General features: G+C 44.0%; 1 protein-coding gene across 1 annotated transcript in view; it reads left to right on the forward strand.

Moving 5' to 3' along the window:
* Positions 1-1444: 1444 nt before the first annotated feature.
* Positions 1445-25761, forward strand: part of KPNB1 (karyopherin subunit beta 1) — a 38255-nt gene continuing 13938 nt past the window's right edge. The window contains exons 1-14 of the mRNA XM_040434825.1: positions 1445-1615; positions 1756-1814; positions 7349-7531; positions 7623-7823; positions 10788-10940; positions 11644-11703; positions 11782-11871; positions 11944-12054; positions 13480-13581; positions 14490-14714; positions 18649-18840; positions 19513-19643; positions 20314-20461; positions 20552-20623. Of these exons, the coding sequence (XP_040290759.1) occupies positions 1576-1615; positions 1756-1814; positions 7349-7531; positions 7623-7823; positions 10788-10940; positions 11644-11703; positions 11782-11871; positions 11944-12054; positions 13480-13581; positions 14490-14714; positions 18649-18840; positions 19513-19643; positions 20314-20461; positions 20552-20623 (1767 nt within the window). The 5' untranslated portion in view covers positions 1445-1575. The remainder of the gene's footprint in view (positions 1616-1755; positions 1815-7348; positions 7532-7622; positions 7824-10787; positions 10941-11643; positions 11704-11781; positions 11872-11943; positions 12055-13479; positions 13582-14489; positions 14715-18648; positions 18841-19512; positions 19644-20313; positions 20462-20551; positions 20624-25761) is intronic.

Consider the following 25761-nt stretch of genomic DNA (forward strand, 5'->3'; position numbering starts at 1 on the left):
TCATAACAAAATATATGGAAATGTGCATCTGGTAACAAAGATAGTTGATATGACATGGTACGGATTGTATTTGTGATTTTTGTGCGGTACATACCGTTGTGTGTACTTTATATACTTTGTGTATTTTATATGCTCAATAAAAAGAATTTAAAAAAAAAATATGGTGTTTAGACCGAGCTCCATATTCATAAAGCACCTGAGACACATTTCAAGACATATGAATGAAGGAAAAACCCAGTTTCAAATAAAGACAGCATGTTTGTTATAATCCTGTCGAATGTACACCATGACAATGGGGGTGGGGGAGACAGGCGCATTTTTGGCATGAAGTGCTAGTATTATTGGAGCTGCCCCTATTTCTAACCACCAGAGCTCTGACCCCTATAAAGGTTTCTTAAGAAATTACAGTGAACATTAAACGGGTGAAATTAAAGCTCATCTGTCAGCAGATTGGTACCTATGACATTGGCTGACCTGTTATGTATGTGCACTTGGCAGCTGAAGCCATCTGTGTTGGTCCCATGTTCATATGTGCCGGTATTGCTGAGAAAAATGATGTTTTAATATATGCAAATGAGCCTCTAGGAGCAACGGGGGCGTTACCATTACACCTAAAGGTTCTGCTCTCTCTGCACTTTGCATTAACCCCCTCAGTTGTTTACATGGGAACCTGTCACAAAATGCAGTGCAGTCTGCCGGCAGCAGGAGGAGCTGAGCAGATTGATGTATAGGGGGTCATTTATCAAAACTGGCGGAAAGGAAAACTGGCTTAGTTACCCATAGCAACCAATCAGATTTCACCTTATATTTTTCACAGCTCCTCAGGAAAATGAAAGGTGGGATCTGATTGGTTGTTATGGGCAACTAGGCCAGTTCTACTTTCAATCAGTTTGATAAATCTCCCCCATAGTTTGTGGGGATAGATAACGTGTCTTTTATTGAAGTAAGCCTCTAGATTGACAGCTATCTGTCCCGCACATCTAGGGGGTGCTGTCAATCACTGATGGGACCGCCCACTGGACTAGTAAGCCTCTGAGCAGAGCTTTACCTCTAGAAGTAAAGGACAGCTTCTCCCACAGAACTATATATCCCTCTGCTCAGCTCCTTCTGCTCGATGACCTGCTGCCTGCACTGCATTTTCATGTCAGGCTTCCTTTACATAATGGAACACACAAATACCTAAAAAAAATAGATAAAAACCTGGCCTATAAAAATGCTATAAAAAAAAAAACAAAAAAAAAAACGGGTGACAAAGGGTTAAAACTGCTCCTCAGCCTGTCCTATATCTCACACCGCAGCCGCCTATAGAGAGCAGTGACAGGCGCGCAGCACTTACTGTCACATGACCACGCTTAGCCCCGCCTCCGCCATCCCACAATCCTTAGCAGCAATGACTGGCGCCGCGGCGTGCTCGCCGCCAATCAGGAAGCTGTGCGTACAGTGAGGTCCGGCAGATATCAGTGCGCGATCGTGCTCCACCCCTCTTGCACTGCGCGCCTGAATCCCTCCGCGCCACGCTCCCTCCCTCCGGCAGACCGCCCGGCACCGCCCGAGCAGTGACCCGGTATCGCCCGCATGGAGCTCATCACTATCCTCGAGAAGACCGTATCTCCCGGTGAGTGAGCGGGCGCCGTCCGCTCGGACAGCAGCGGGTTTGGGTGTAATGGGCATCTGCGGGCTGGCCGGGTGTGACAGCAGCTGGGTCTGGCTAAACGGAGTAGGGGCTAATTCTGTTCCGCTCTCTGTCTCCCGTAGACCGCAATGAGTTGGAGGCGGCGCAGAAGTTCCTGGAGCAGGCGGCCATCGAGAACCAGGTAATAAAAGCAGAAAGCCGGGGGAGATTGCACATGTGGCGGAGCTTCGGGACAGTGCAGCCGGGGGTCCGGCGGGATGCTTGGCGGTGCTCGGTTCTGCTGAGAGGTTGCCGGTTACAGTGTGCCAGGAAAGGGCCGTGCTCGGGCCTCCTCTAACCGCCAATACACGCGCAGCCTAACCTGCCCGCCACAAGCGATCAGCCAATGGGCATGATGGGAGAGCCGGAGCCGGGTGGCGGCTGTCCAATCGGAAGGCGACGTTGAGGGAGCGGCGCAGGGGGCGGAGGCGCAGCACGTTTGGTTGACGAGCGGCCTAGTGCTCTTTGCCGGGAACCAAAGCCCATGTGGTGCAGCGGCGCGCTCCTGTCCGGCCATGCTGGGAGGAGTAGTCCCTGAGTGCTGATAAGCAGCCATGTCCGAGCTGTCCTGTGGACACTTAATGGCTGCTGCGGAAGCCTTGTATATCCCAAAGACCTCAGTGTAAAGGAAAACTGGCTTTGCAGCAACCAATCAGATTCCACCTTTGGAATATGAAAGGTGGAATCCGATTGGTTACTATGGGCAACTATACCAGTTTTTCTTCACACCAGTTTTGATAAATCTTCCTCAATGAGCGTTACTACAGGGTTCCTAATACACCACATTGTAGCCCCCAGCAGTGACCAGGGCGCTGCTGGCCATCAGCGGTCTCCCGATTTGGCTTGGAAATGGACAGAGGGGAGTAAGCCTCTGGCAGCCGCATGTCTCCCTTGACGGCGAAGGGTTGGACATCTGCTATTGCGGAGTCGTGAGGTGCCCATCCACTTGGAGTACTCGGGTATTCCATCTCAGACATTGATGGGGTTTCCGTAAGCGCCTATCTCAAACGAGACCCCCGAAGTGGAAGGGAGAACAACCTTTCGTGAGCAGCCACCCTCCATTCTCTGTTACATCTGAAAATAGCTGAGGGTGCTCATTAGGCTTTTTTTTTTCTCCCAGATCTCCTATCGCAGTGAATGCACAGTGTGCTATCCGTCAATTTGGGGGTCCCATTCTGGTCTAGGAGCTGGTCCCACCTCTGACATTGTAGAGAAATGCCATCAACGTCGGAGATTCTAAAACCTCTTTAATTTAATGTCTGTGAAGGTTCTCATTTATCCAGGTCATGGAATATCTGTAAAGAATAAATCAAGGCAACTGGACTTACTGTAGATTTCTTGAGTAAGACCAGTTTCTACAGTAAGTCCAGTTGCCTTGATTTATTCTTCACAGATATCTTTAATCCAATGTATATGACCTGCTTAAAGGGGGTTTCCAGCTTTTCACCTCCCTAGAGTCACCCACGATGCTAGGAAGGCTCCCCCCACCCACAGCCATTGGCTTTTCAGAGACCCCAAATTTTAGATAAGAACAAGGTGGTGATTTGGGATTATGCCATATCCTAGAAGTCGACAGGAGGAGAGTTGAAGTGGACGCTCAGACAATTTTGAGTTTTAATATCCCAGTAAAGAAATGCCATATAATTAATTAAAGGGACCCTCTACAAAACACACCTTGCATGATTTATATTTGAAAGTATTCTAAGGGCTTGTAGGTGTTGTCCTTTCAAAGGGTCCCGTCTGAGGAGCTGTGTGCGCCCGGAGACTCGCCTTAGCTGCATGTTGGGGAAAAATATGCTGTGTACATGAGCCTTAACATAGGAAGTGGTCTTAAATGTCCTGTCCTGCTCATGGGGCATACGGAGGGGCCCTAGTGAGTACCGTTCACTGCAGGAATGGTGGTGCTGTGGGCTGCCAGCCAGATTTCAAGAGGCCTTGCACTTTCCTAGTAGACCTGCAACTTAGTGATAGGTTACAGAACCCTGTTTAGGAAATGGAGTCTCCTGACCAGTAGATCACCAGCTTGACCTTAGAGGATCTGCATACCTTTGCAGTTGTATCGTTCAGCCACTATTGGCGTGGTTAGTTTTGGCTTCCAATACCGGTGAGTTGTTAGGTGGGCGATACCCAGCACTCAGTGCCATTGGTTGAGCGCAGGGCACCACCAACCTGACAATGCTGCTATCAGGCGCCAATAGCGTCCAAGTGGGGGGAGGCTAAGGGAACACATTGGCCCTGATTTATCATGCCTTCACTCCAGAATTCTGGCATCAAAAAGGGCTTTTGCGATCTTTCTGCACTAGCGCCAAATTTAGACTTTTTGCTTTTTTACACAACTTACTCCAGTTTTATAATGTGTGTGTGTGTGTGGTTATCTGTTAATTAATTTAACTCCAGATTTATCACTGGGACATTTTTAAAAAGTCGCGATCTTGCTCCAGGAGGAGAGTAGAGTAGAGTGGGAAAACTGGAGGAGCTTCTCTAGACACAAGTGTTAGGTTTAAGGATAAGCCAAATTTATCAAACAAGTACTCCAAAACTGACTTCAAATGTTCCCCTCATGATAAATCCCCCTATTTGTCCCTTTTTTTCATGTGCATGTCATCAGTAGGTCCTGCAGCTTTTCACATAAAAAAAAAACAAAAAAACTTTAGCATCTCCCAGCAACAAATCACAAAAAATGAACCGTACCCGGATGGTTTTGGTGTGCTGTCATTTTTTTTTTTTTCCATCTTGGATACATTGACTTCAGTAGGTGAGTGTTATTTTCGGTTCAGACCAAAATAGTGCATGCAGCAATTTTCTGTGCATGGTCTGATAGTTCCAGAAATGAAAAATGGACGTGAATTGGCCCATTAACATTCGGACAGCAGATGGATGTGAATATTGCTGGTCTACATGAGTCCATAGTTCTTGAGATGGAGCGTCAGCTTTCCTTTCCACCAGTCCCCCATTTGCATGCGTCACTGGAATCAGAAATGCATGGGTGGCTCTCTACAAATCCTTGTGGCTGGGTATGGAGACATCATGTACAGAAGTTATAATATGGAATCTGCATTGATTCCTGAAAGTGCAGTATTAGGGTTCTTTCACACTAGCGTTGTTCTGATATTAAGTTGCGTCACAGGAGCTTAATACCGGAAAAGAACTGATCAGTTGTATCCTAATGTATTCTGAATGGAGAGCAATCCGTTCAGTATGCATCAGGATGTCTTCAGTTCAGTCCCTCTAACGTTTTTTGGACGGAGAAAATACCGCAGCATGCGTTTTTCCAGTGGACAGATCCGGTGTTTCAGTGCATTTGTCAGACGGATCCGGATCAGTCTGACAAATGCCATCTGTTTGCGTCCGGATTGCCGGATCCGACAGGCAGTTCCGATGATGGAACTGCCTGCCAGAATCCCCTGCCGCAAGTGTGAAAGTACCCTTAAAGTGTAGCCACAGCTTTCAGCTAGCTATACAGACCTCTGCTTCTCTCCATTTTGATATTTCTACCACCTTCCTCGTCCAGGACACAGATGAAGCATGTGCTGGCCAGGACAACTGAGCAGCGCTGGTATCAGCCACTTGGCAGGCGGCACAGGAAATACTACAGCTGCCAGCTACAATGTTTGGCAGTTGTAGTAATTCTTGGCATGCTTGCCAGGTGTCTCGTTCTGCCCCACAATGGGTCTCGGTTGCTTCCTGTTGGAGGACATCGGTAGATCACAGTAGGGCAGTTTTCCCTAATAAAAGTTGAATGGGGCAAGCAGTGATAACTACTGTGCTGCCTCTACAAAGGACAGCTCGCAGAGATAATCTTGCAGGAAGCAACTACCTCTTCAAACAGCTGATTCATGAGTCTGACTCCTAATCTGATGACCTATCCAGAGGGGTTTTCCTATCTTGGGCATTGGTGGCATATTGCTAGGCTATGCCACCAATGTCAGGTGCTCCTGTCTCCAAAACAGGCCCTCGAAAGTATAGGAGAGCGTAAGTATGCTAGTTTGATCTTCATTCACTTTTATGGTAGTTCCGAAAATGGCTTGCTAGGCTATTTCTGGCAGTCCCGTAGAAGTGAGCGGTGAGCGCACCACGCATGCCCGGTCATCTCTCCATTCGCCGCTATAAAAAGTCCAGGAATGGCTTAGCTGGCGCTCTATTTGTCAGAGCTCCCATAGCAGTGAATGGAGGGTGGGCATGCCCGAGTGGTGTGTGCTCCACTTCCAGGGGCACATTCTGGAAATAGGACTGGGTCCCACTCTGACATTGGCTGCATATCTTGGCGATATGCCACCAATGTCTAAGATGGGAATACCCCTTTAAGATGTCTAACATGTGTTAAAGGGGTCTATAATGAAGACCAGGATACACACCACTAAAACAGATCTGTTTGGGTAGAACAAGGGCCCCTATTCAAGTGGCAGAACTGCTGTCGGGCCTTAGAGAAGTAACTTTCTTCAACCCCGATGGACTTCATTATCTCTCCTCCCTGCGGACTGTTGGTTTCCATATATTCAGATATGTCCAAATGTATCCCTCCATGTTTCTCTGCCTGTGCCTATGTGTTCCAAGGGGTGATATGCCAAGGACATAATAGGACAGTCTTATCTTTACAAAATGTTCAGGCTGCGTTTTGCTAGAGCCAGACGCCTTGACTTCTCTGCATGTGTAGAAACTGAGGAAACTTTGGAACATTGAGAGATTCTTTTTCCCATTCATCTCCTTTAGTGGGTGTTTGTGGCTTTTAATCCATGTTGTCCGCATATTTTCCTTCCCCACTGAAAATGAACGGGTCTGCACCCTGCGGAACGGATCTGGACTCAAAGTACGGACGTCTGAATGGAGCCTATTGGTGTCTGTTTGGTTTCTGTTCTGAAGTCACAGATGTGAACATGCCCTTTAGTAGTATCACAAGTAAATGTTGCCTGGAATTAAGGCTCTAGGCCAGTGGTGGCGAACCTATGGCACGGGTGCCAGAGGCGACACTTAGAGCCCTTTCTGTGGGCACCCACACCCTGGGAAAAGTCAATGGTGTACCAATATGCCTTAGACTTTTCCTGCCATTCATCAGCGCCGGGTTCACTATGAATGGCACCGGCAGTGCACTGAATGTAGGCAGGCTATTACAGCTACATGATAAAGTACATGGAAGATATACTATATTGGACTAGTATTCAGGGTAAATTGCCGTGTTGGCACTTTGCGATAAATGGGTTTTGGGTTACAGTTTAAGCACTCAGTCTGTAAAAGGTTCGCCATCACTGCTCTAGGCCATTACATCTTGTGAATGGGGTGCTATTTATGGTGGCCTGTATGCTTTGAACAGTCTTGAGGCAACTGTAAGTTGCTGATGGCCACTGCAGGCAGCCATTACACTTAACGGACTGGCATAAACTGCCTGTCAGGGATTGAGGGCAAGTTTGTTATCTATTGCTTTGATTATATTTCTGCTTGCTAAGAAATAATTAAGTAGCTGTAAACTAGCGCTATACCCACAGGTAATGCTGCCATGTAGACTCTTAAAGGAGGTATTCTGGCTTTGACACGTTATTCCCCCGTCCACAGGGGCATCTGTGGTATGTAAAGTGTAGGTAGCAGGTCAATGTGGTGGTTGGTGTGGGTTTACATATGGTTAATGTATGTGTTTTATTGTGACTTTCCCATCTTTTATTAATGCTCTTAATAATTTCATAGGCAACTTTCTTGTTGGAGCTCTCAAAGGTCCTTGCAAATCCTGGGAACAGTCAGGTGGCGAGAGTTGCATCTGGTTTACAAATTAAAAACTCCTTGACCTCAAAAGATCCAGATGTGAAGACCCAGTACCAACAGCGCTGGTTGGCAATTGACGCTAACATCCGTAGGGAAATAAAAGCTTTGGTAAGTTCTGATCCAGTGTCCTAGTGTTTGTCTTTTCTTCAGGCAGTAGAACTAGAGCTACAAACTTCTTCTGTCTTGTATCTCTTCTCAGGTGCTGAGAACACTAGGTACAGAGAGCTACAGGCCTAGTTCAGCATCACAGTGCGTGGCCGGGATAGCATGTGCGGAGATAACAGTCAATCAATGGCCTCAGCTAATTCCACAGCTTGTTGCCAATGTCACAGACCCAAACAGTACAGAACACATGAAAGAATCTACGCTGGAAGCCATTGGGTACATCTGCCAGGACATTGTAAGTAATCTAGAACCTTGGATAGAAGGCTTTCTTACAGTAGAGGTTTATCCTTGTATAGAGTTTTTGAGTTTATATAGATATGCTTTGTGGAAGGTTATATATAATGTGAATACGTTCACCTTTCCTGTACTCATTCAGAGTTAATGTTCAGAGCTGTATTCACAGTTCTTCTCGTTCTCATTGGAACCAGTTGACAAGCCTATTGTCAGACCTATACTTAACAGCTTAGGTGAGCCCCTAGAGAGCACAGAAAGTTTCTGTATGGCACCTGGTCTAAAGACCTACCTTTCTGAATGCATGTTCTATGCAGACATTGAGCTGGGAGGCTGAACACTTTGAGCTCTTAGGGCTCTTTCACACTTGCGTTCTTTTCTTCCGGCATAGAGTTCCGTCGTCGGGGCTCTATGCCAGAAGAATCCTGATCAGTTTTATCCTTATGCATTCTGAATGGAGAGAAATCCGTTCAGGATGCATCAGGATGTCTTCAGTTCCGGACCGGAATGTTTTTTGGCCGGAGAAAATACCGCAGCATGCTGCGCTTTTTGCTCCGGCCAAAAATCCCTAACACTTGCCGCAAGGCCGGATCTGGAATTAATGCCCATTGAAAGGCATTAATCCGGACTTAAGTTAAACGTCATTTCAGCGCATTGCCGGATCCGACGTTTAGCTTTTTCTGAATGGTTACCATGGCTGCAAGGACGCTAAAGTCCTGGCAGCCATGGTAAAGTGTAGTGGGGAGCGGGGGAGCAGTATACTTACCGGGCGCTCCAGAGTGACGTCAGGGCGCCCCACGCTCATGGATCACGTGTCGCATGGATCACGTCATCCATGCGCATGGGGCGCTCTGACGTCACTCTGGAGCGCCCCGGGAGCCGCACGGACTAAGTATACTGCTCCCCACTACTACTATGACAACCAGGACTTTAATAGCGTCCTGGCTGCCATAGTAACACTGAACGCATTTTGAAGACGGATCAGTCTTCAAATGCTTTCAGTTCACTTGCGTTTTTTCGGATCCGGCGGGCACCTCCGGCAAATGGAGTACACGACTGATCCGGACAACGCAAGTGTGAAAGAGCCCTTAGATGGTCACTGTTCTTTCACCAAACTTAAAAAACTACTATTGTGGGCAGTCTAAGGCACACTTGTGCAATATACATGCTGTCTAATCAGCACCTTGATATGGGATGGATTATCTTCGCAAAGAAGTGCTCACTAACACAAATTTAGACAGATTTGTGAACAATATTTGAGAGTAATGGGTCTTTTGTGTATCTAGAAAATGTTTCAGATCTTTGAGTTCAGCTCATGCAAAATGGGAGCAAAACCCAAAGTGTTGCATTTATATTTTTGTTCAGTGTATAAGTAAACTTTATGCTTATGAGCTACTTCTCTCCTTTTATCTACCCTCAATTTGTCTGCATAAGGCCTCATGCAGACGGCGGGAATCGGTCGTGTGCTCCCAGCATCACGGATTAATTTGAATGGGTCTGCAATCCAGAGCTGCGATACGGAGGCACTACGGAGTGCTTCCGTGGTGTTTGTCTGTACCGCAAAAAAATAGAACATGTTCTATTTTACTTTGCGGACGGATCACAAACCCATTCAATTGTAATGGGTCTCGATCCATCCCGGCCGCCGCACGGATGTTGCTCGTGCATTGGGGACGGCAAATTGTGGTCCCCAATGCACAGAACAGCCATGTGCATGAGGCCTAAATCATTCAGCCTCAAGTCAAGGTTAAAATCTTGAGATATGAGATGGATTACTAGCTCACTGAGGTATCTGGCTGTATGTTGCCTGTAGAAGCTTATCGAGGAGGAGTTGGTCAGACACAAAGGCCCTAGAAAATTTTCTCACTTCAAGTGCTGGATTCACAGCTACACCTCCCTGTGGTATTGTGTAATGCCATCTATGCTGCAATAGGAGAGCAGGATCTCCTTTTGTGTGCTGTGTATGGGAAACATCATAGCAGCTACTCTGGTCTGCACATACTAGCTCAGGTAAAACTTAAAATTGGTAGTTTAGACTGTAGAGGTGAAAACTTGTGATAAATGCCATTTACACAGCATAGAACAACCAGGTAGTGTTATGCTCGTGTACACACACGTCTGCTTATGCTGAAAAGTGATCTGAAATAACAGGTACGGTTGTACTGTGTGTAGGTTAGCTACTGCAAATCATTTATTGGCTTGTGTATATTTACGCCACTTCATTTAATATGTGAAATATCTCAAACATAATGCCTTGCTTTGAAAATTGCTAGGCTGATTGCAACAATTATGCCAGCATATCGGCCCATTAAAGGTCCATTCACACGTCTATGTGTTTTGCAGACCGCACATCACTGGCATTCTCATAGAAAATGCCTTTTCTTGTCCGCAATTGCGGACAAGAATATTAAATGTTCTATTTTTATTTTATTTTTTTTGGATCCGCAAATGCGGATAGCACATTCCGGCCCCACTGAAAATGAATGGGTGCGCACCTGTTCCGCAAAATTGTGGACCCATTTTGCGGATGTTTGAATGGACCCTTTATAGTAGCAGTGCTGTCCAACAGCATCCAGATTTCTATGTAGCAACTGAATATTGTCTCAGTACGCCAGCTGTATGGGTAATGTTTTTTTATTTATATTTTTGTGCCCTCTTAGGGTCCATTCTCACGTCCGTATGTGTTTTGCGGACTGCACATCGCCGGCACGCTCATAGAAAATGTCTTCATGTCTGCAATTGCGGACAAGAATAGGACATGTTCTATTTATTTTTTTATTTTATTTTTTTGCGGAATGGAATTGCGGATTCGCAAATGCGGATGCACTTTGAAAATGAATGGGCGCGCTCCTGTTCCGCAACATTGCGGAACGGATGCAGACCCATTTTGCAGACGTGTGAATAGACCATTCGAGATTTGTACGTCAGTCCAAATGGATTTTCTCCCTCATTTTGTTTCCACCTTTAGGACCCTGAACAACTGCAACACAAATCCAATGAAATCCTGACCGCTATCATCCAGGGTATGAGGAAAGAAGAGCCAAGCAACAATGTTAGGCTTGCAGCCACAAACGCCCTGCTCAACTCTCTGGAGTTCACTAAATCTAACTTTGATAAAGAGGTTAGTTGGTAGTTCTGTATATTCTACCTGTGATGTCAGTGCAGTACCCTTCACCCGCTGTCAGCTGGCCTATACCCAGCTGGATGCAGTGCAATGGTATCAAAGGACCATTCAAAATATGTGGAATTGCTGAACTAGCAGCCTCTGGTCTGTGCTTGGACCAGCTATTGCTGAATTAGGATGTGACTTCAACAGTCAGGGGCACAAAATATACAGCACTTTTTCTAAGGGGAAAGACAATGAACCGTCTGCAAGAACAGTCAAATACTCTTTTGGAGTTTGCACTAAAAGGGACAGCAATACATTTTGTATATCATACTACAGCAAGGTAACATAGTTTGTAAGGCAGGACAAATACATCTGTCCATGTAGTTCGGCCTGTTATCCTGCAAAGTTGATCTAGACCAGGCATGCTCAACTTGCGGCCCTCCGGCGGTTACAAAACTACAACTCCCAGCATGCCTGAACAGCTATTAACCTACAGCAAGGCATGGTGGGAGGGCCGCAGGTTGAGCATCCCTGCTGTAGACTAAGAGGATGTCCCCTTGTCAAGCTAGAAGACAATAGCATGTTTCAGTTGTAACCCCCAGCCTTTTCACAAATTGCATGTAGTTCATTCATTTTGGTGGTCTGTTTCCAGGCCTCTGTCTGCTGTGGTTTTGTGTTTATTACAAGTTAATGTCCTTTCTTTTCTCCCTGCTAGTCTGAAAGGCATTATATTATGCAAGTGGTCTGTGAAGCAACACAGTGTCCTGATACTAGGGTGAGTTATTAAAAAATGATGGTCATATTGTCAGTGACATCACCACTTTTGGTTTACCATGTGGCCTCTATCTTGTAGGTGCGAGTAGCTGCTCTTCAGAACCTGGTGAAGATTATGTCCCTCTACTACCAGTATATGGAGACCTACATGGGACCTGCACTTTTTGCTGTGAGTTATGTGACTAAGAGTCTAATTTTGTTCTCGTATAAGACTTTTTGTAACACAGATCTTGTTTTTCAGATCACCGTGGAGGCAATGAAGAATGAAATAGATGAGGTGGCTCTGCAGGGAATAGAATTCTGGTCCAATGTCTGTGATGAGGAGATGGACCTGGCAATTGAAGCAACCGAGGTAATAGAATCGTACTAAAGTATTGGTTAAGGGTGGGTTCACATGTAGTAGATCTGTTGCAGACATTTGTCTCTGAAGAATCTTTTTCCCTGCTGCGTCTGCATTAGGTTCTTCCTGTAGAAGGGGCATAATTCAGACAAATGGGCAGTTCTAGTCCTGAACTGGGCTTCCTCCTAACATGATATGTAAGTGACTGCAGAACAGACCTCCTCTAATGAGACAGATGCTGTCCTGAGGAATGCAAGGTGTACAAGATGAGCATGCAGTTCTTCAGGGAAGGTTCACAAGAGAAGATGACACATGGGCTAAGAATTGCCCATTCAACATAATCTTTAATGGGTAAAACTTTGGTTGGCATGAGGTCATGGTGGTTCTAATAATCTCTTAATCAAAAGAAGTATACAAGGGAAGTATTGACTAAGGAATAGGGTCATTGCCTTTTTATGCTTTGGTCATACCCGTTCTGTGTCTGAGGATGACAAGTTCATGCACCACGCATAAAAAATCGTGTTGATTATGACTTTCTGAAGACTGAGAAGGGTTTTGGCCAAATTGTGTGTATTGTTTTGACCCTTTTATATGCAGTCGTGTAAATATACTGCTCCCACAGGATCTCTATCCTTAAAGGGGTTGTCTCATCTCGGACAATGGGGGCATATCGCAAGGATATGCCCCTATTGTCTTAGCGGTATGGGTCCCACTGCTATGTCTGAAACGGAGCCCCGCACAGTGGTGTCTGGAGGACTGCGGTCCGGCCACCACTAAACGCTCTCCCCATAGAAGTGAATGGGATCGCACCGTGCATGACCGGCCACCACTCCCATTCACTTCTGTAGGCCTGACGGATATGGCCAAGCCAGTGCTCAGCTATTTTCGTTGGCCCCATAGAATTGATTGGAGGGTAACTGCGCATGCGTAGTCTGCCCTCCACAACTTTACGGGGCTCTGTTCTCACCTATCAGACAATACAGGCATATCCTAGCTATATGCCCCCATTGTCTGAGATGAGACACAACCCCTTTTAATACAATGGGTAGGATCATATGTACGCTAAAGTAATCCAATAGTCTGTTCTGACTGGGTAACAGACCTCCAGAGTTACCATATCTGGCGTAGCCAGGCACCATCAGATCCTGTTGGTCAATGGAAAGGTATTTACTATGAATTTACCAGACACATAGCACTGCATGCAGCAGTATTTGTCAGGCAGAACGACGGCAATTATGCCAGAAAGTGTTGCATCCCTTCACTACCCTTCCAGTAGTATCCTTCTCTTCCGGAACAGACTACCGGATTACCTTAATGATGTGACCGTAGCCTAAGCCAACGCATACCTTTTTAAGGTTAATGTCTGCTGAGTAAAGTTGCTATCTGGCAGGCATAAAATGCAAAATGTTAACATAACTGTTTAAACCTTGTTTTCAGGCTGCGGAACAGGGGAGACCACCAGAACACACCAGCAAGTTCTATGCGAAGGGAGCGCTGCAGTACCTTGTTCCTATACTAACGCAAACCCTGACAAAACAGGTGAATATTTATCATTGCCATAAGAAGGTGGTGGTATATGTATATTATAGCTTTAAATTTCCTCTCTGCAAAATCCCTTGTAGAACAAAGGCCCTGAGATATCATGCCTTCACTCCAGAATTCTGGCTTCAAAAAGTTGCAAAATTAGACTTTTGTGACTTTTTGTATACGCAAAAATTTTACAACTTTTTTTACCCCACTCTTCAGCTTTAAAATATGGGTGGGAAAGTGGGTGTGGTTAGCCATGTTAAATCTGGAGTGAAACTCCTTTATCAGAGACTTATCAGTTGCAATCTCACTCCAGTTGGAGGGTGGCGATGAAAAACTGGAGTAGTTTTTCTAGACAGGAGTTAGAATAAATTTGACATTTTGATAAATGTGGTATAAAGTACTCCAACTCAGACTCGAGTGAAATGCACTTCATATATTCGCCTCGTGATAAATTCCCCCCCAAAATGTTTAGGTATTTGGCAGTGTGACAGAATTGGTCACTCAATGCAAATTTTTCAAGGGGATGTCCGGCCTTCTATAAGCAGTGGCACACGTGAACACTGACCTTGTTGGAAGTTTTACATACAGGGACCGAAGGCGCTGTAACTGAGCGGTGGGGACTAAGTAAGCATGCAGGTCTCCACAGCTCAGATGAGAAGGGTTAGAATCTAAAGGCTTATAAGAAGCCTGACAACCCTGTAGTAGCTGCAGTTCTGATTTGGCCTTGCATGTGTATTTATCAAACTCTGGGTTAAAGGGGTATTCCATCTTTGCCTGGTGTCAAACCATCACTTATCTGATATTGATTGCCTGTCTGGAGACGAGCCTATTTTAATGCATCCTAATAAATCTTTGGTTACTTGTACATCACCCTTGAAGCATATGTTTTGTTTTCGTACCACCACCTGATCATCTAGGATGAGAATGATGACGACGATGACTGGGATCCCTGTAAGGCTGCTGGGGTTTGCCTCATGCTCCTTGCTACTTGCTGTGAAGATGACATTGTCCCCCATGTGCTGCCATTCATCAAAGAACACATTAAGAACCCAGACTGGCGCTATAGGGATGCAGCAGTCATGGCATTTGGCAGTATACTTGAGGGTCCAGAAGCCTGCCAACTGAAGCCGTTGGTTATCCAGGTTAGTAAATGATTTGCAAGTAAACCCAAAGGAAGAGCTATGTCTAAAGATGACCAGTTCATGCACCACACAGAACAGACTGTGTTGATTATGACTCTCTGAAGACATTTTAGTAGCCGAATGACTAGGTGTGAACCTCTCCAGTAGTTGAAAACTATACATCATGCGCTGGTCTGATGAAATGGTGTTTATCCACCTCAGCCCCTATGGCTTAAACACCCTGAAAGACCAGGTCACTTTTTACACTTCTGACCTACACTACTTTCACCGTTTATTGCTCGGTCATGCAACTTACCACCCAAATGAATTTTACCTCCTTTTCTTCTCACTAATAGAGCTTTCATTTGGTGGTATTTAATTCCTGCTGACATTTTTACTTTTTTTGTTATTAATCGAAATTTAACGATTTTTTTTGCACAAAAAAATGACATTTTTCACTTTCAGTTGTAAAATTTAGTAAAAAAAACGAGATCCATATATAAATTTTGCTCTAAATTTATTGTTCTACATGTCTTTGATAAAAAAAAATGTTTGGGTAAAAGTTATAGCGTTTACAAACTATGGTACAAAAATGTGAATTTCCGCTTTTTGAAGCAGCTCTGACTTTCTGAGCACCTGTCATGTTTCCTGAGGTTCTACAATGGCCAGACAGTACAAACACCCCACAAATGACCCCATTTCGGAAAGTAGACACCCTAAGGTATTCGCTGATGGGCATAGTGAGTTCATAGAACTTTTTATTTTTTGTCACAAGTTAGCGGAAAATGATTTTTTTTATTTTATTTTTTTCTTACAAAGTCTCATTCCACTAACTTGTGACAAAAAATAAAAACTTCCATAAACTCACTATGCCCATCAGCGAATACCTTGGGGTGTCTTCTTTCCAAAATGGGGTCACTTGTGGGGTAGTTATACTGCCCTGGCATTCTAGGGGCCCAAATGTGTGTTAAGGAGTTTGAAATCAAATTCTGTAAAAAATGACCTGTGAAATCCGAAAGGTGCTCTTTGGAATGTGGGCCCCTTTGCCCACCTAGGCTGCAAAAAAGTGTCACACATGTGGTATCGCCGTATTCAGGAGAAGTTGGGCAATGTGTTTTGGGGTGTCTTTTTACATATACTCATGCTGGGTGAGAGAAATATCTCGGCAAAAGACAACTTTTCCCATTTTTTTTTTTTATGCAAAGTTGGCATTTGACCAAGATATTTATCTCGCCCAGCATGGGTATATGTAAAATGACACCCCAAAACACATTGCCCAACTTCTCCTGAGTACGGCGATACCAGATGTGTGACACTTTTTTGCAGCCTAGATGCGCAAAGGGGCCCACATTCCTTTTAGGAGGGCATTTTTAGACATTTGGATCCCAGACTTCTTCTCACGCTTTAGGGCCCCTAGAATGCCAGGGCAGTATAAATACCCCACATGTGACCCCATTTTGGAAAGAAGACACCCGAAGGTATTCAATGAGGGGCATGGCGAGTTCATAGAAATTTTTTTTTTTTTTTTTTTTTTTGGCACAAGTTAGCGGAAATTGATTTTATTTTTATTTTTTTCTCACAAAGTCTCCCTTTCCGCTAACTTGGGACAAAAATTTCAATATTTCATGGACTCAATATGCCCCTCACGGAATACCTTGGGGTGTCTTCTTTCCGAAATGGGGTCACATGTGGGGTATTTATACTGCCCTGGCATTCTAGGGGCCCTAAAGCGTGAGAAGTCTGGAATATAAATCTCTAAAAAAAACTTACGCATTTGGATTCCGTGAGGGGTATGGTGAGTTCATGTGAGATTTTATTTTTTGACACAAGTTAGTGGAATATGAGACTTTGTAAGAAAAAAAAAAATAATTTCCGCTAACTTGGGCCAAAAAAATGTCTGAATGGAGCATGACAGGGGGGTGATCAATGACAGGGGGGTGATCAATGAGTCTATATGGGGTGATCACCCCCCCTGGAAGGCTCCAGGGAGACGCCTGTATGTGTTTTGTGGATCCGTAAAGATCATGCGGACGTCTGAATGGAGCTTTACAGGGGGGTGATCAATGACAGGGGGGTGATCAGGGAGTCTATATGGGGTGATCACCACAGTCATTGATCACGCCCCTGTAAGGCTCCATTCAGACGTCCGTATGCGTTTTGCGGATCCGATCCATCTATCAGTGGATCCGTAAAAATCATGCGGACGTCTGAATAGAGCTTTACAGGGGGGTAATCAATGACAGGGGGGTAATCAATGGTGAATAAGGGGTTAATAAGTGACAGGGGGGGGGGTGTAGTGGTGCTTGGTGCAACATCTTACTTAGCTACCTGTGTCACCTGGTGGTCGATCCAAACAAAGGGGACCACCAGAGGACCAGGTAGCAGGTATATTAGACACTGTTATCAAAACAGCGTCTAATATACCTGTTAGGGGTTAAAAAAAATCACATCTCCAGCCTGCCACCGAACGATCGCCGCTGGCAGGCTGGAGATCCACTCGCTTACCTTCCGATCCTGTGAGCGTGCGCGCGTTAACAGGAAATCTCGCGTCTCGCGAGATGACGCGTATATGCGTGACTGTGCGCAGCGCTGCCACCTCCGGAACGCGAATCTGCGTTAGGCGGTCCGGAGGTGGTTATAGGCGGTGTGCACATGGTATTCAAGCCTTTGATCAGAGGTATCTCGGGAAGGTTTCCTGATGCATACTTCTGACTGTTAAAACGTTTGCTGCAGGATAACCATATGGTGGCATACATCGCCCATTGACTCAAATTGTGGAGGAAAGTATTAGTGCAACACTGCTTTTGCGGTGGACCACTAAGAAAAAGCAGTGTTCTGCCCTTTCCTATACTGTAGGGGAAAAAAGTGTGCTGCTTACAACAGCTCTTTAACATGTTCCAATTAAACTTAATTTTGCAAAGGAGGACTTGCCATTTTTTTGGAGATTTTCTGTTTTTGTAGAGTTTACTTTTCATCTGGGCTTCTTACCGGCATCCTCTGCAGCCAATGAGTAATGCCGGTAATTTAATTCAATACCCTAGGTCTTACTGAAGAGACCAAGGGTATTGAAGCTGCAACTCTTATTTTGGCCAGCAGGTGGTAGGCCAACATGAGAAATTAGCAATTCAGAACAGTTAATGGGTGTAAAAAAATCCGTGATTGTTCAGAATACGAGCTTCAAAATAATTTTAAAGTTTAAAAAATAAATAAATTGCTAAATATATGAAATAAAAAAATATAAGTTTTAATCATCCCCTTTCCGTAGAATAAAAAATAACAAAAATATAAACATCTTGGGTATCACATGACCGTAAACGCCTGTATAAAATTTTTCCAAGACGCGAATGGCATAATGGCAAAAGGATCAAAATGGCCAATTTGCCATTTTTTTCCCGTTGCTTCTCACCCCAAAAAAATGTGATCCAACAGTCACACAGGCTCCAAAATGTTGTTGATAAAAACTGCAGATCGTCCCGCAAACAGCTCAGTAGATAGAACTATAAGAAAGTTATGGGGGTCAGAATATGGTGATGTAAAAAAAAAAAACACCTTTCTCTATAGTTTGAATTTAGTTTTACACTATTTTAGACATTAAAAAAAACTATACATTTACAGGTTTTGAGGAGATTTTGAATTTATATATTCACACACACACACACACACATGGCTCAAGGAAGATAGGGAAGAAAAATGAAAACGAATAAACCTTTGGTACCCTAAGGTTTAATAAGGGTGCTCGGTGGAGCCTGGCTATGGTAATCTGCCTGCTGATTTCACAGCCAGGTTGGAGTGTACAAACGTCTTAATACATGCATTAGGGAAGTGATTTCCATTGGTTTATATGTAAATTGGGCAATTACTTCCAGTGTGTTTTTTACCTTACAAAGGTGGCCTTTTGCTGTGCGCAGAACTAGTTTGTTTTTCTGTATTCCTCATTCTATCTGCTTTACACCAGGCAATGCCCACACTCATTGAGCTGATGAAGGATCCCAGTGTGGTTGTCAGGGACACTACTGCTTGGACTGTAGGAAGGATATGTGAGCTTCTGCCAGAGGCAGCCATCAATGATGTCTACCTCGTTCCACTGCTGCAGTGCCTCATAGAGGGCCTAGGGGCTGAACCAAGAGTGGCTACAAATGTCTGCTGGGTAAGTAATTTGTCCTATATGAGAAATCCAGTTATGTATATTAGTTAGTTATGGTTACTGGTTTACAGTACAGTTACAGGGGGTTGTCAGTGATTGGGAGGACTGGAGTATGCGTACAACAATGCCCTAAATGTTACAATCGCACCTGTCCTACCTTTACCTGACATTTCTAATACCCAGTTTTCAAATCTCCAACTCTCAGCTGGAAGTGCTGTGTTTCCAAGACTCGGTGACGTACCGGGTCCCTTTCTGCCGAGCGAAGCCTCTTCCGCTTCGCAGGGAGCCCGGTGACGTCACCCTCAGCCACGTGAATTATTCAAAGTGCCTGGATGGGCGGTAAAAAGGTAGCAACCAACCGCCACGCCCCCCTCTTGTCCGGTGACTACACCGGGCAGGGTGCTTTATTAATGGAGGAGGCAGAGCATGGAATATTAATGAGGGGGCGGAGTCACGCAAGATGAGTCATTTGAAACCACGTGATGCTGCGCTGGGAACCACAGTGTAAACAATGCGTGGGGGACTGTCGGAGCCATGTAGAAATGGTGAAAATACCAAAAAAAAAAAAAAAAAAAAACATATGGGGGGACCTTGATTCAGCTGTTAATGGGGAGCACACTTTAAAAAAAAAAAAAAATCCCGGACAACCCCTTTTAATGGTTTGCGTGCTTTTAGGCTTTCTCTAGCTTGGCTGAGGCTGCGTATGAAGCCGCTGATGTAACGGACGACCAAGAGGAGCCAGCTTCCTACTGCTTGTCTAGCTCATTTGAAGTGATTGTACAAAAGCTGCTTGAGACGACTGACAGGTAAGCATCGCTTTAATCAATTGCCATTCAACAGAGCTGCAATAAATCGAGGATAACTGTACCACCTTCTTTACAAGGGTGCCTGTACACATGGCTGAGACATGTGAACACACAAACTACTTTGTTTCCAGTATAGTGGTAATATGCAGCTCATTCGCGATGTGTGCAGGCACCCTTAACAAGAGAACTAGTAATATCCAATTACACTGACAAAAAAATAACATGCAGATGGAAATGTTGGCTTGCTGCAAAACTGAAGAGAACTCAGTTCAGACAGGAACCAGTCTGTGGGTATAATATTACGACAGGTGGTATATAGAGGTAACAGCAGTCCCTGGCTGTGATTGGACCGCGACACATCCAGGGAGGAGGAGTAACCCTGGTGTCTCCTCCCTGTCGGTCAGGTATTGCAGTCATGCTCATGTTCAGTGCTGCAGTCCTCCAACTACACAACGGACATCGCTGTGTAATTTCAAGCACCCTAGCTGCAGCTAGACAGCTGATTAGCAGGGGTGTGGAGTGTCAGACCTCTGCCAGTCTCATATTTGAAGGCTTATACTGAGAATAGGCAATCAGAATTCTTGACAAACTAAGTCAGCAGCACTTTTGTGGGTAGATGTTTGATATTGGAACTGTCAATTTAGTAGACTTGTTACCCTCCTTTAATCAGACCTGATGGACACCAGAACAACCTACGGAGCTCTGCCTACGAAGCCCTAATGGAGATAGTAAAGAACAGTGCCAAGGACTGCTACCCTGCTGTGCAGAAAACTACTTTAGTGATAATGGAGCGGCTGCAGCAAGTGCTTCAGATGGAGGTAGGAGTGGGAGCATCTGCTGCGTAAGATGTGACTATATGCAGCCAACATTGTGTTCTTATGCATTCCACCTCTCATTTCTCTTCACAGTCCCACATACAGAGCACATCAGATAGGATACAGTTTAATGATCTGCAGTCCCTTCTCTGTGCTACACTCCAGGTAAGTGTCCTTGATTACACTTGTAGTCACTTCAGCTCCAAGGCAAACCGCAGTCTGAGGATGACCAGTTCATGCACCACACAGATCTTGCTGTGTTGATTATGACATTCTGAAGACTAATTTATATATTTATTTATAATTAAAAAATAAAAATAAAATTCCTGGCAAATTAGTAAATTAAAGTGTTAATTTACTTGTAAATTGAGTAGATCTTTCTGAAGAGTGCTTTCTGTCTTGCCTAGCATTAAAGGGAGTTTGGCAGACTGCTAACACATAGGTATGGTCACGAGGTAATACGCAACTCTGTCCCTAATTAATATATATCAATGGACTGCTGTACAAATGACCTATACATGATGCACTAAGCTGCAGTTCTTCTAGTTCTGTATAAGAGCAGCTCGCAGCCCAGGGGCTGAGCGGGCGGAGCTTGGCCGTGCGCTGGTATGGCCGCTTGACCAGTCAGCACCGTGGATCAGCGCCGCTACAGCGGTACAAAACAGAAAAATACTGAGAAGGACATAAAACAAGTATATTATACTTACTGACTCCCGGTCTCCCGCGATGTCTAAGGGAAGAGGAACGAGCGGGCACCGCGTCATATTACTGAGTTCGTCACAGCGACGAAAGCTCCACAAGATGGCGCCGGTCCCTCACAAAACAGCCTAACAACGGCTGTCACTGCTGAAGAAACCAAAGGGGGAAGCAATAATAGTAAAATGCTGACATTAACCCCTAACAAGCCGGCTATTAATACTAAAAACTATCCTACTACCCCAAATAACAAACAAGAAAAAAAAAAGGATGCTCACCTTTTCTCCACAAAATCCCACAAATTCTACTGAACCTGCAAAAAAAGCAATATTCCTTCCCAAAATTCCTCAAAACAATCTACAAGAAATGTCGCCAGAAGAACAACCTATTACAGAAAATATACTGAAAGAAATGCTAACATCACTACAAACCAATATATGCGACGACATTGGTCCGATAATGCAAAATATCCATACAGACATAGAAAATCTATGCTCATGTACCTCTCAGAAAACAAAATTGAGGAAATTATTACAGCACATAACGACCCAACAGACGCATACGAAAATGCTAACTCTGAGATAAAAGGGTTGAAAGAAAAAATTACGGATCTGGAAGACAGATCGCGCAGAAATAACATACAAATAAGAGGAATACCTGAAGAAGTTTGAACCCCCCCAATTTAGAAAATTACATACAACAACTTATCAAATCAATCCTACAACACGTGACAATATGCTGCTCATAATATACCAAGCACATCGGATACCAAAATCCAAATCTGCGCCTCCAAACACTCCACTAACCAGAATACATTTTTACCACATAAAAGATCAACTTCTACAAAACTGAAGAAGGAAAAACCCTACCTGAGCCCTATCAAAATATCCACATTTTCCCAGATCTTTCAGCAACGACTACAGGCAAGAAAAGATCTATCTAACATCACCAGCGCTTTCCGGGAAAACTAAATCGGATACAACTGGGGCTTCCCTACGAAAATAATCATCAAAAAAGAAGATACCACATATATAATACGGAATCAAGAAGAGGGGGAAAAACTACTACAACAATGGAACCTAATGCAAGCATCCAGACAAACACCAGCCCAAAACATTACTCAGAAAAGAATCACTCAAGAATGGAAAAAGAAAGACTACACCTTCTACTCTATACCGAACAACTCCTACTCCCAGAATAGATATGTTCCTTATAAGTAGACCAGACCTACCCAAAACCCATCAACTGGGAATCTCATGGTCGGACCATGCACCAACATCAATAGAAATTAAAGAACAATTTATAGGCCCATCTACACCTCTCTGGTGTCTACAAGACTACACTATAAATCACCCAGAATATATAGATAGACATAAATCCTCCCTAAAAGAATATTTCACCATTTACAACAAATCTAATTGCAAGCCCTTTTCAATATGGAACGCACATAAAGCAGTAATGCGTGGATTATTCATTCAAGCAGCACACATAAATAAACTTAAACAAGAAATTACACATTACCCAAGAATTAACAAATGTGCAAAATAAAAATAAATAAAAAACAAACCAAATTGATTCAGAAAATATAAAAAAAAACTCAGACTAGAACTGCAACAAACTAGCCAATTTAATATGGAAAAAATATTACTAAAATACAAAATAAACTTCTATGCTAATAATAAACCTGAAAATTCCTTGCAAGACAAGCTAAAACCTAAAGAAGCAAAACAAAGGATAGCCTATCTACTGACAGAAAACAATCAAAGTAAAAAATCCACAACAAATAGTTGAAAAATTCAAAGAATATTATTCCTCATTATACAACCTTAAAAATTACTCAAATATCATTTAACCAACTATCACTGATATTACAAACTTTATGAAATCTATCAAAAATAAATGATGAATAACCACTCTATATTAATACGCCATACAATAAAACAGAAATCCTAAATGTTGTTAAACAATTAAGGCCTCTTTCACACTTGCGTTGTCCGGATCCGGCGTGTACTCCACTTGCCGGAATTACACGCCGGATCCGGAAAAACGCAAGTGTACTGAAAGCATTTGAAGACGGAACCGTCTTCCAAATGCGTTCAGTGTTACTATGGCACCCAGGACGCTATTAAAGTCCTGGTTGCCATAGTAGGAGCGGGGAGCGGTATACTTACAGTCCGTGCGGCTCCCGGGGCGCTCCAGAATGACGTCAGAGCGCCCCATGCGCATGGATGACGTGATCCATGTGATCACATGATCCATGCGCTTGGGGCGCCCTGACGTCACTCTGGAGCGCCCGGGGAGCCGCACGGACGGTAAGTATACTGCTCCCCCGCTCCCCGCTACACTTTACCATGGCTGCCAGGACTTTAGCGTCCCGGCAGCCATGGTAACCACTCTGAAAAAGCTAAATGTCGGCTCCGGCAATGCGCCGAAACGACGTTTAGCTTAAGGCCGGATCCGGATCAATGCCTTTCAATGGGCATTAATTCCGGATCCGGCCTTGCGGCAAGTGTTCCGGATTTTTGGCCGGAGCAAAAAGCGCAGCATGCTGCGGTATTTTCTCCGGCCAAAAAACGTTCCGTTCCGGAACTGAAGACATCCTGATGCATCCTGAACGGATTTCTCTCCATTCAGAATGCATTAGGATAATCCTGATCAGGATTCTTCCGGCATAGAGCCCCGACGACGGAACTCTATGCCGGAAGACAAAAACGCAAGTGTGAAAGAGCCCTAAAACTAGGCAAATCAAGGGAAGAACTAACACCCAATTTAGAAACCATATTCAATCTAGCCGCTAAAACGCAATCCTTCCCAAAATAAATGTTTAACAGCCACAATCATAACCTTACCCAAAACAGGAAAACAACCTACTACACCACCTAATTTTTGCCCAATTTCTCTACTGAACACGGACGTCAAAATATATGCAAAAATTATACCAAATAGATTAATAATCTTTCCTTGATAATCAACCAAGACCAAGTAGGCTTTATTAAAGGAACACAAACTTTTGACGCTACACGCAGAATAATTAATCTCATACAACATTGTAAATCACTAAATATCCCTCCTTTCTTCCTAAAAAGCATTTGACAGGATACACTGGGGATATCTAGAGTCTGTACTACACAAATTTGGATTAACGGACCATATAAATTCCGGCATTATGGCATTAGATTTCAATCCTTCAGGAAGAGTCTATTCCTCTGGCTACCTTTCAGAACCCTTTTACTATTAGGAATGGTAGAATACAAGGATGCCCTCTCTCTCTCCTTTAATTTTTGCATTACTAATTGAACCCCTAGCAGAAACAATTCATAAACTCCCAAATAGGTATTAAAATGGGCACAACAGAACATAAAATTACATTTTACGCTGACGATATAATAACACAAATGCTAATATTTCACTAAATACACTAAAAACTACTTTATCCAATTTTAAGAAGATTTCGTACTACAAAATAAATGAAAATAAATCCCAAATTTTGAACATAAACATTCCTCATAAAATACAATTAACCACATCATTCCCATATCAATGGAACAACAACAAATTTTAAATATCTAAGAATATATATCACAGCCACCAGTCAAAATCTATATAAAGAAAATATAAACCCTTACTACCATCTATACCTCAAAAATACAACCATCTTGGGCTGGCAGAATAGCCTTAGTCAAAATGTTCATCCTTCCTTCAATTTTATATACATTCCGCACAATTGCCATTCCAATCAAAAATTCATTTTTATTAAACTACAAAATCAAATTTCCAAATTTATATGGACAAAAAAAACAGAATTAACTTAGAAACTATGACACAACATTGGAAAATGGGAGGCATGAGACTACAGAGGATAAAGCAACGCTACTAGATCAAACAAAACACTGGTGGACAAATACTGAAACTGAAAAGACATTGGGTTCAAATAGAAGAAAATTGTTTAAAAGTAGGGGTGCACCGAAATGAAAATTCTGGTCCGAAACCGAAAATTCAGGATGCCCTTGACCGAAAACCGAAACTGCCTTTTTGCCCAAATACTTTTAAAATACTTTTTTTTAAAATGATTTTATTAATCTTTTTCATGAATTTAATAAATCATATTATATATGGAGAGGGGGATCTGTGGGTGGCTCTGTTATGGAGAGGGGGATCTGTGGGTGGCTCTGTTATGGAGAGGGGGATCTGTGGGTGGCTCTGTTATGGAGAGGGGGATCTGTGGGTGGCACTGTTATGGAGAGGGGGATCTGTGGGTGGCTCTGTTATGGAGAGGGGGATCTGTGGGTGGCTCTGTTATGGAGAGGGGGATCTGTGGGTGGCTCTGTTATGGAGAGGGGGATCTGTGGGTGGCACTGTTATGGAGAGGGGGATCTGTGGGTGGCGCTGTTATGGAGAGGGGGATCTGTGGGTGGCGCTGTTATGGAGAGGGATCTGTGGGTGGCGCTGTTATGGGCATAACAGTGCACAGATCCCCCCCTCCCCATAGCAGTGCCATAGACTGATCCCCCTACCCATAACAGCCGCGGCCCTGCTGCTCACAGCAGACTAATCACTCACTGCATCTTTATTTTACCTTACAATCGTGACGCTCCAGTACAACTCTG

Source organism: Bufo bufo, chromosome 6 (genome assembly GCF_905171765.1).
Source record: "Bufo bufo chromosome 6, aBufBuf1.1, whole genome shotgun sequence".
NCBI lineage: Eukaryota > Metazoa > Chordata > Amphibia > Anura > Bufonidae > Bufo > Bufo bufo.